Genomic DNA, 12,112 nt, shown 5'->3' with positions numbered 1-12,112 from the left:
TACATTTTAATTAAGTTTAATGGTGCAACACAAAAATATTGAGCAGTGTGTAAGTTGTAAACTTAGTGCCCATTTATATAAAACTAGGCTAAGTTGTAACATACAGGTGCAGGTGGAACCGGGGCCAGGACCTGGATTGGGAACCACTGAACTAATACTGTGATATATATCATAATTATCACGCAATTTATTTAATGACAACCATTTTGGACTAGATAAAACATTGTTTGCATTTCACCCTAAACAGCATGTGGATTTTTTTTCTTTTTTTTCTTTTTCGTTTGACATTAAGTATGCATTATAAATATATGAACATATTTTCAAGTGTCTATTTCTCAGCATGTTTGGCAGTGTGGAACTGGACAATCTAAACCCAAGGATGGTCAGCCATGTTTACATTAAAGTTGTCTACAACCTGGAGGGACCCTTTGTGTAAGAGAGTACATTTCTTCTTGTTCACAATGTGATACACTTTATTAATATACATATTAATATATAAACACTTTATCTTCCACAATGTGGTCACGTCATGCATTTTTGCTGATCAGATAGCTATTCGATTTGTTAAAACTGTTCCATTTACACATGGCAATATAAATGTATCTCTGCAGTATTAATATAAAACAGTTCTTCAATTCACGTCAGCGAAACCAACGGATAGCTGCATTTTATTCATCAGCTAATTTTAAGATCAAGTACCACAATAGGAGAGAAAGCGGCAACAAAATATAATTTAGTCTCACTATACTTTTAATGAAGATAATTGTGTGTTGAGCTTCAGGATGCAGCGCCAAACTTTCATTTGCGGCAGTTAAAAGATACTCATGTTCTAGCCAACATTTCCATGTGGGTATTTGATGGGCTGTCACTTGGGCCCTGCATGGGCAAATGGTGCCCAGAGAAATGTGTCAGTCGTCTCCACATGAGCCCCATGTATGTTAGTCCATAGGGGCTGTGATGGGTCCAGAGTGGGCTCTAAGTGGGGCCCATTTAGATGTTCATTATATGGGCTCACTTGGGGGCTAAATGGGTGCTAATAATAGGACCAAGGTGGGCTAGACACAAAAAACGTATGGGGCCACCATTGGTGATCATACTGGATCCACAAATGGCCCAATTATATATTTATTTGTGGGAACCCAATGGTGAAAATTGGGCCCCATTTATTAATTTCTTTAAAGTGGGTCCAGTGGGTCAAATAATGAGCTACTATACAAAATTCACTTTTAAACCACCTGTACCTACGGTGGCCAAGTACTGCACAACACTACGAAATTTAAAAAGCAAACATACGTTCACAACACAACGGAATCAAGCCACAATATAATGGAATTTAAAAAGCAAACATAAGCTCACAACACAACGGAATCAAGACACAACAGAATTTAAAAAAGCAAACATAAGTTCACAACACAACAGAATCGCCGCAACACAATGTAAATGCTCCCGACTCATAGAACAGTAAAGTTAGTTTTATGTTTGATATTCGCTGCATATTCGCCTAGGCTGCTAAAGGGATCATCTGCAAATTCCACTCACAATCCAAAAATCTAAATGTCCAATCATTCATTCAAATGAATGATATTTACAAAGTTATAGTAAATGTCTAGTGGGCAGACTGACTTACTGTATATGAGCTTCTGGCAATATCACGTTTGTACAGTTCACAATTATTTTTTGGGGGGGAAAAAACGACTGTAACCTGACTTACTACTACAGGTTAAATTTTGCCAATACCTCCCTTCATGTATGTACAGTACAGAATTGTTTTTAGCAAAAAAAAAAAAAAAAAAACTGTAATTCACCTAAATGTTTTTTCTGTGTTCCAATGGTTGTACATTCATAGACTGACCAGACTGACTTGTCTTGCTGCCGCTGCTGCTGATGAGTTGGTTTGTGTCTGTAACCTTCATATATCTTTCGGTTTTGAATCATTATTTACTATCATTCCTTGTTGTTTATACTGCTAAATATAGCTTACTCAACATCACACATTAACCTGACATCACTAACTTCAATCTAAATCGTTATTGCTAGCACAACACGCTAGTAATTCGCTAGCCTGTCAAGCGTGCCATCCGTGCGTTCTTTATTTATTTTTTTATTTTTTATCACGCGCCTTTTACGAGTTCATCAAACAACTTAGGTGAGTAGGATCAGTCAACAAACACGGTGAGTCATGTCATCTTCTCCTCTTATTGTCACTGGCACTTCATGTAACATGTCTAGAATAGCCTTCTCTGTCAGCACAGGATTTACATGTGATAAATGCAGGGAGATAAGTCAAGCTGACGGAAAAGATTTCAGAACTAGAGACACGCATCCAAACTTTAATCTAGGTTAATTGTAAGAGTGCAAGGGCTTTAGATACTGCTTTGGATGCAACTAGCTTAGTGAACTCTGTACATTGTTCGGTTCTGGCTGTAGAGCCCGTGCAGCAGGGCAATTGGGTGGCGGTGAGACGCTGTAGTCGTGGGACAAAACAATCTTCCATTCCGATTACCATAACAAATAGATTCTCCCCACTCAGTGAAACACCCACTGTGAATCCTTTTGAATGTGCCCGAGTTTTTGGCGATTCTATTACACAGAACATGAAAATAGAGACACCAGCCGCCATAGTCTCATGTTTGCCGGGAGCCAGAGCGCCTGACATCAAAGCAAATTTAAAAGTGCTGGCTAATGCTAATCGTAAATTCTATAAGATTATTATTCACGTCGGCACTAATAATGTTCGACTCCGCCAGGCGGAGATCACTAAAATTAACGTCAAAGAGGTTTGTGAACTCGCAAGTACGATGTCAGGACTGTAATTTGCTGGCCCCCTTCCTGTTCGCCGGAGTGATGAGATACTTAGTAGACTGTCCTCACTCAACGGCTGGCTGTCTAAGTGGTGTCCGCAAAATAATATAGAATTCATAGAGAATTGGAAAAGTTTTTGGGCCAGACCTGACCTGTTGAAAAGAAATGATATTCATCCCTCCTGGGATGGTGCTGCTCTTCTCTCTAGAAATATGGCACATAGTCTTAGAGCTCAAACATGACAATCTGGGCCTCAGGTCAGGAAACAGACAGACTGGCTAAACCGACCGTCTGCTTGCTGTCTCACATCACCAAGGTCAGATAAATCCCATCACATAGAGCCTCTTTCACCTAGATATCATCATATAGAGACTGTGTCTGTTCCCCGAATTAGGACTTAGAAAAAACTTCTAAACACATGTAAGGGTAACATTTTTATTGATGTTCAACAAATAAAAAACAGATATAATACAAATGAGCAAATGATAAAGCTTGGGTTGCTGAATATTCGATCCCTTACTTCAAAAGCACTTATTGTTAATGATATGATTTACAGACTATAACCTAGATGTGCTGTGTTTGACAGAAACCTGGCTAAAACCAAACGATTACATGACTTTAAATGAGTCCACCCTCCAAGATTACGGTTATAAACATGAACCTCGTCTGAAAGGCAAAGGGGGAGGTGTTGCTGTTGCTGTGACATGCCCCCACGGAAGAAATTATGTATAATAAATAACCCCTGAAATTATGACTTCTGGTGAATATTGTGGAAACTAATTGATACATTTAGATAAATATATTTCATACATTATAGCATATTATAATACAACTTATTAGGCCTATATATTTATAGAATAGCAAAGTAGGCCTAATCAATATAAAAGACTGAACCACATAGATGTGAAATATAAAGGCTATCATGATCATTTTGCCAACAATGAACCATGGATTTGTTTACTTTATAATACGTTTCATTTTTAACTTAAACAAATACAACATATAACATTCAAAACTCATCGGCTTAGACTGCATTTGAAGAAAAATAAACACAACAGTATTCATTGTCCCTCACGCATTCCAGCCACGGGTAGTCATTTTCCCATTCAATTCTATATTTTTGTGCTCTTTTCTTTTTCGCCGGCTGCTCGGAGGTAGTCATTTTTACATTTCCCGCTGTTGTCACTTGTCGTCATCGTTGCTACGATACGTGACTCACAATGACTGAAACGACCAATTAAAAGGGGATTCTCTGATGATGTTCCAAGATGTTAAAAACGCTACGCTGATCATAGACAAACAGAGGGAGAAATTAGTATCTACTGCACCGTCGTTTTTTTCTTCTTGTCTTCGTTCTGACATATATTAGAACCTATGTGTCTGTCTGTCATGGATTTGCACTGAATTGATTCTCAAAAATACGGAACAAAGTGCGTTCCGTATCAGTTCAATACGGAACAAGACTTTTATGTGTCAAATGCGGGACGATTCCGTATTATACGGAACGGTTGGCAACCCTAGTCCTGGCAGAAAGCCAGTATATCCAAAATTTTTTATTATTTTTTTCCGAAGTGTTGCCAACTTAGTGTTAACTAATAAATGTTGCAAACTGGTACTACCAACAAAATATTAGTGCATTCCTGGAACTGGGCGTCGTTACACTACATCCTTATGCATCGCTTTCTGCCAGGACTTTTAAGTGCTTTTCCCAAATCACTGAAGTTACCTCGACGTCCGGGTTAGCGGTAGCATGATATCTCAGATCATTATCTAGTCTCGTGTAAACTTTATTTGGCCAAGGCTGCAAAGCCGACTCCGTGTTACAAATATGTTAGACCTATCACTTCTGCCACTAAAGATTACTTAATTAATAATGTTCCTGATCAGTTTCATCATCTCAGCGTCCCAGATAGCTTAGAAGAACTCGATATTGCAACAGAAACTTTTAACACTCTCTTTTCCAGCACTTTAGACACAGTTGCTCCTTTGCAATTAAAGAAGATTAAAGAAAATAGTCCCACGCTGTGGTACAACGAGCACACTCAGGCCCTTAATAGAGCAGCCAGAAAAATGGAGCCCAACTGGAAGAAAACCAAACTAGAGGTATTTCGCATTTCATGGAAAGAGAGCATGATTGCATACAGAGAGGCCTTAAAAGCTGCTAGATCTGCTTATTTTTCAACCCTATTAGAAGAAAATAAACAAAACCCAAGGTATTTATTTGAAACAGTGGCTAAACGAACAAAAAATAAAGCTTCAAGCCCAGACGTTTCCAAGCAGCACAGTAGTAATGACTTTGAGCTTCTTCACTTATAAGATTGATAATATCAGGGAGAAAATGATAACTATGCAACCATCTACTACAGTATCGCATCAGGCAGTGCATTGTAGTAAGGAAAAATTTGTTATGTAACAAAGTGATTCAGCACAGAAAAGACAAGTCATATAAAAAACATTTAGACGTTAAAATGTATGATCTAAACAAATAAAGAAAATATAGCAACCCGTCACCACCCACAAATTCCCAACTAGACCCATAGTTGTAACACTGTAACATGTCCTCTATTATAGCATTGGTGCACTTACCGATTGCCAGGTGCAGCCTGTGTCCAAAACACTGCTGCCGTGTCCATCTGTTGAGCTGTGCAGCTTTGACAACATTAGCGCCGTTGTCTGTCGTAATGGCCACGAGGTTCTCTTCTGTTAGTTCCCCTGTGCAATCATCTCTGATGTGTGATCGACTTGAAAATATGCTGTCTCAAGGCACCTGTTTCCATTCATCGTCAATGTAGTGTAATGTAAGGCTCAAATATGGTTCCATCGTCCTACTTGACCACAGATCAGTTGTGGCTGCAAAGTGCTTAAAAGACTTCAGTTCAGCAGCTACCTTTTTACGACATGTTTGGTACATGTTGGGCAGCGCAGTTTGGGAAAAATATGGTCGCGATGGCACAGTGTATCTTCTGTCGAGTGTTCTAACGAGTTGTTTAAACCCACTGTGCTCCACTGTTGATATGGGAGCCATGTCCTTCGCGATGTAGTAACAAATGGCGTCAGTTATTTCCTTCCATCTTCTGGAATCCTTTTCATATTGTGTAGCATTTGTAAATGCTTGTTTTATCGACACCTGCTTTGTGGAGGCACTTGTTGCTGGGTGTTTGTCAGTCTCTCTCTTTTTTTGAGCCATGCACTGTTCATATTCGGTAATGTGATTGTGCTCCAAGTGTTGAAATAGATTGGTGGTATTACCTTTGGTCACTATAACAGTTTTTCTGCAGTGTTTGCATTTGACTTGAGTTTGTTCGGTGTCGTCTTTATTGAAGCCAAAATGTGTCCAAACGACGGACACTGCGTGTTTCTTTGGTACAAGCGGCTCCGGCTGTTGCTGAGTTGACTCTGTGTTTGAGTTCTCCTCCATTTTGCTTCAATGTCGCAGACTGGATGGGGTGGAGTCACGTGACTACACACGCGGTAATATGTTTTAAGGGGAAAGTACATTAATAATATTAATAGAATTAAAAAAACGAAATAACCGACTTGGTAAAATTACGTTGGTTATAGGCTCTGAATTTCGGTTTCGATTACTTTTCGATTAATCATCCAGCCCTAGTATCCTCACAACTATGTTCCTTTTTAGAAAGAAATGATATCTGTGAGAATTTTCAATCAGGATTTAGACCATACCATAGTACTGAGACAGCTCTCATTAGAGTCACAAATAATAATAATAATAATAATAATAATACATTTTATTATAATTTTCGGGGCCAAGCGCAAGAAGACGATAAGACATGCCAACATGGCTGATAGTGTCAGACCAACTGCAACAATGAGCAATTAAAGAGATTTAAAGAGGATTTTAGGCGAAATGGCTGAAAAATCATTTAAACAGTAATTAAAAATATGATTTAATGGATTATCACTTTCGACCAATAAGTGGCGCAATTACCAAATTGATGTGATGTGGTCAGAGTGAAGTGACAATGACACATACAAAGTTTGGTGTCAATATGTCAAGGCATTGCAGAGATAAAGCTGGAATAGTCATTTTGGCATCATGCCTCAACTTTGCTGCTGCGGTATACGAAAACAGTTTCGTCTATCAACAGGAAATCCATAACTTTTAGTCGGCACAGTCTGGAGATGATACGATTCGATTTTGGTGAAAATCGGACAAATGGTCTAGGAGCAGTTCGAAAAAGTAGGTATTGAATGAAAATCAAGATGGCGGACAGGAAGTTCAGCCAAATAAGGTAAACTTGGTATCTATGTTCTCGGCGTGACCCAAGGAATCTATTCAGATTTATTCAAAAGTTATTAGAATTTTTGGAAATTTTGTTATAACTTTTTTGCCACAAGGTGGCGCTGCCCTGAAACTTTTTGAGTACCTTTAAGGCATGGTGCCGATGACTCATACCGAGTTTCGTAACGATACGCTAATGCGTTCATAAAGTATAGCATTTTATATCACAGTACTGTATTGAAGTCAATGGGAATTCCATGTTTTGTTCTATTATAGCGCCACCAAGAGGCTCAGTCCCACCATTTTTTGTGTGTGTCCTCAGAATGAGTCCATACATCTGCGCGTCAATTTTGGTAAAAATATCTCAATTCGCTTCGGAGTTATAGACATTTATATGAAAAAACACGTAAAAAATTACTGACACCTGACTTTGATTGGATTTTACTACCCCTTACTATCAATATTTTCGCATTTGGGTATTAGTGTTCAGCCAACGACCTATGTTTCCAAACTTCTGACGGTGGTTTCGTCTCGATTGGTCTAACGGTTTCGAAGATATTGGCAAATGTTTAAGCGCTAAATCACAACGCTACACAAACTGTAAGGCGAAACCTAGCATGTTTGGTATCTTTGGACTCGGCAAGGATTCAGGAAACTAATGAGATGACTCCCGTCAATCAGTCAACCACAGCCAGAGTTATAAGCATTTTAACATTTTATTTTACCATTAGGTGGTGCTGGTTCGAAACTTCTCAGGCTCCTTCAGGGCATCGTGCAGATGACCCATACCAAGTTTCGTAACAATCCGTTCATGCGTTCTTAAAATACAGCATTTTGGTGCAAAATTACCTAAAACGGTCAATATGGACAAATTGGATATCAGTCGACTTGGCATGACGCCCTGAATCTAATGAGATCTTTTTTATGATTTTTGGACAAATCGTTCAGAAGTTATTGGCAAAAATAGGCATTTTCGTATCTCCGGACCAGTAGGTGGCACTGCGCTGAAACGCAGCATGTAGCCTCAGATCATGCTTGTGATGACATACTGTATACCAAGTTTGGTCTGAATACGATAAAGTGTTGCAGAGATACAGCCTTACGTCTGTTTTCGCAAGCGCTACGTAAAATTTGTTTGTGCGTTTATCGAAAACGGTTTGACAAATCAATTTGAATTCCAATTTGAACTTTTTGTCGCCACTGCCTGAAGATGATCTGGTTAAATGTTCGTGCAAATCGGACAAACCGTCTAGGATGAGTTCGAAAAAGTAGTTTTTTTTGACAATTCAAAATGGTGGCCATATTTTGGTGGCCATATACTCAGAAATCAGAAGAAAAAATTATTTTGTTGATAGGCCTTATGGTTAAAAAGTTGTTAGCATAAATATCAGTGAAACTTTGGACAGGTGGTGGCGCTAGAGGGAATGAGTTAGACACACCAAAATTGGTGTATTTAATGTTGGGACTGTCCTCTATCAGAATGTCAAACCTTTACAACTTTACCGCAAACGGTTCTATGGGCTGCCATAGACTTCCATGGCGGAAGAATCGGAATAATAATAATAATAAGAACGGGAACAGATACAATAGGTGCCTACGCACCTTCGGTGTTTGGCCCCTAAATAATCATTACAGTACAACCCAGTAAAATACTAATCATGACAATCTATTTAAGCAATTTTAAAAATATTAGTTTTTAACAACTTCTTGAAACTGGCTAATGTGGGAGCATCTCTAACAATAAGAGGAAGTGCATTCCATAACCTTGGTGCAGCAACAGAGAAAGCTCTCTCCCCCATAGATTTTAATCTACGGGGAGGCTGCTGAAGAGTAAGCAGACTGAAGGGAATGGGAAGGCACGTACAGGCTGACTAAGTCACAGATATAAGAAGGGGCTATTTCGTGCATAGCTTTGTATGTTAGTGCGAGAGTTTTAAAAGCAATACGCGACTGAACAGGAAGCCAATGCAAGCTATAAAGCACGCCTGTAATGTGCTGACGTGGTGAAGTGTATGTAAGCACATGTGCTGCTGAATTCTGAATGTACTGCAGCCGTTTTATAGATGTAGCAGGTAAACCAACAAATAGTGCATTACAATAATCAATCCTGGAAGTAACAAATGCATGAATAAGCCTTTCAGCGTCAGGTAGAGTAAGATAGGGCCTAATTCTTGCAATGTTTCTGAGATGACGGAATGCAGATTTTGTAATACTGTTAATATGCAAGTCTAGTGTTTGGTGGTCTCACAGATACAAAGTAAATCCAGTGCATTGTTCAATATGGTATCGTAGAGTAGAGCAGTCTTATTGTTCAAAGAACGAACATTTAGATGTGCAAATCGCGTAGTGTTGAGTCGCATTTTTGGATGAGTCAGTTGTGGATAACGCAAATTTGCATGGCAGACACCGCGTAAAGAATGCTTTTTTGTTTCTGAGTCCATAGACCGAGATCATAAAACTTTAATGCCAGTCCCAGTAGTGTGAACGTTCCACCACCCTCTGTGTAAGTATTTCGGCTGACGTAGAAGTCGAGACGATTTCAGGATCTTTTCAACACAGACGTCAGGAAGTAAATGATGTTCCAGTGAGAGAAGTTCAGAGAAAGAGTACCTTATCATGATGAAATCCAAATGTTGAAGGACCCGCTCTCCACGAAGCCCAGACAGGGTCAAAATGATGATGACAATAGATAGCAGGGAAATCTGCATGACAGGAACAGAGATATCCAATTTGATTTACTTGAGAGAGAATCCAGACACATTGTTGTCACACAGCAGCAGAGATAGCAGTCACGCAGCCCGCAGCGTTCCCAGTTGACAGGATCAGCGATCCCACTGTGTTAGACCTGATCAAACAATAGTGGCACGCACAGAAAGACTCCACAATTGAACTCCAGTATCGTTAAAAGCAATGTAAAAAAAAAAACACCAATTAATAAAATGAATACTGTTTAAGATTAAATAAATTAAAATAAAGAAAGCCGGATGGAGAAGCGGCAGCCAACATGCGCCAGCGTTCTCCACCGGAAGTGTGGAATTTGCTCTTATCATCCGATATTGGTTGTATCTCTCTATTAGTGTTACTCAATCTTAGTGCTGCATTTGACACTATCGACCACAACATTCTTTTAAATAGACTCGAAAATTATGTTGGCATTAGTGGAATCGCATTAGCATGGTTTAAATCATACTTATCTGACCATTATCAGTTTGTAGCAGTAAATTGTCTCATTAGTTTTCACTGTTATGCTGATGATACGCAGCTCTATATTTCTTCACACCCTGACGAAACTTACCAATTCACAAAATTAACGGAATGCATAGCTGATATAAAAAACTGGATGACTAGCAATTTCCTACTACTTAATTCTGAAAAAACAGAGATTCTAATTATTGGACAAAAAACTTCCTCACGTAATAACCTAGAATACTGTCTAACACTTGATGGCTGCTCTGTCAAGTCCTCGTCGTCGGTTAGGAACCTGGGTGTGCTCTTTGATACCAATCTTTCATTTGAAAGTCATGTGTCTAGTATCTGTAAAACCGCATTTTTTCATCTTAAAAATATATCTAAATTACGTCATATGCTCTCAATGAAAAATGCAGAACAATTAGTTAATGCGTTCATGACATCAAGGCTAGATTATTGTAATGCTATTATGGGTGGTTGCACTGCACGCTTAATAAACAAACTACAGCTGGTCCAAAATGCAGCAGCTAGAGTTCTTACCAGAACCAGGAAGTATGACCATATTAGCCTGGTTCTGTCAACACTGCATTGGCTCCCTATTAAACAACGTATACATTTTTATTTATATTTAAATCGTAATGCTGATTACTTACAAAGCACTAAATTGTTTAGCTCCCCAGTACTTGAGCGAGCTCTTAACGCATCATAGTCCTTCATGTCAATTGCGATCTCAAAATACCGGCCAGTTGATAATACCTAGAATATCAAAATCGACTGCTGGCGGTAGATCATTTTCCTATTTAGCACCAAAACTTTGGAACAATCTTCCTAACATTGTCCGGGAAGCAGACACACTCTGTCAGTTCAAATCTAGATTAAAAACACATCTCTTTGGCCTAGCATACAAATAACACATTATAGACTTCTATAATTCAATGTTAGGCTGCATAGTGTCACGAACTGCTCCAAGACACGAAGGTTAGATCCAAATGCAGCTTTATTGGCTGGGGAAATCCAGAGGCATAATCCAATGTACAGGCTAGGGTCATACACAGGCAGGCAGTCAAAACAAAGAAAGAAACAAAACAAACAAACAGGCAGGGACCAGAGGCAAGAGAGTAATCCAGGGAACAGGGCAAGATATCAAAAACCAAGAAACAAGAAAACCAGGGAAACGCTCAGAAATGCAGTGTAACACTTAACAAGACTTCGCGGTGAGTGACTGAATAAACATGGTATAAATAGACTGAGACTAACAGGATGATGTGACACAGGTGAATGCAATCAGTGAATGAGGTACAGGTGAATGTGATCAGTGATAAGTGATGATGAGTCCGAGCAGTGAGTTATGGGAAATGTAGTTTGTGAGTGATAATAGTCTTATGTGGAGTGCCCTCTGGTGGCTCTCAAGGGCACTCCAGCTGGTGACCGTTACATAGCCCCCCCTTTAAGGAGCGGATTCCAGACGCTCCTAAAACTGTCCAGGAGGGAGGTGGAGCGGAGGCGGACCCGGGGGCGGGATGGAGGGCCAGGCCCGTGCAGCGGAAGAGGACCTGAAGACTCCGGCAGGGCGGAAGGCCAGGGCGGAGCAGGCTGTGCAAGCGACCAGGGCGGAGCAGGCTGTGCAGGCGACCAGGGCGGAGCAGGCTGTGCAGGCGACCAGGGCGGAGCAGGCTGTGCAGGCGACCAGGGCGGAGCAGGCTGTGCAGGCGGCCCTTCAGGCGGCCAGGGCGGAGACGACCCTTCAGGCGGCCAGGGCGGAGACGACCCTTCAGGCGGCCAGGGCGGAGGCGGCCAGGGCACAGGAACAGACACCGGCTCAGGAACAGGAACAGACACAGGGACAGGAACAGACACCGGCTCAAGGACAGGAACAGA

General features: G+C 40.2%; 1 protein-coding gene across 1 annotated transcript in view; it reads left to right on the top strand.

Moving 5' to 3' along the window:
* The window catches only part of LOC309509868 (ADP-ribosyl cyclase/cyclic ADP-ribose hydrolase 1), a 366,738-nt gene that overhangs the window by 235,890 nt on the left and 118,736 nt on the right, over window positions 1-12,112 (top strand). The window contains exon 8 of the mRNA XM_082184847.1: window positions 340-432. Within this exon, the coding sequence (XP_082040973.1) occupies window positions 340-432 (93 nt within the window). The remainder of the gene's footprint in view (window positions 1-339; window positions 433-12,112) is intronic.

This window comes from Leuciscus leuciscus (assembly GCF_965113295.1).
Source record: "Leuciscus leuciscus genome assembly, chromosome: 11".
NCBI lineage: Eukaryota > Metazoa > Chordata > Actinopteri > Cypriniformes > Leuciscidae > Leuciscus > Leuciscus leuciscus.
The sequence above is the reverse complement of the archived record's forward strand: the minus strand, read 5'-3'. Positions and strand labels throughout refer to the sequence as shown.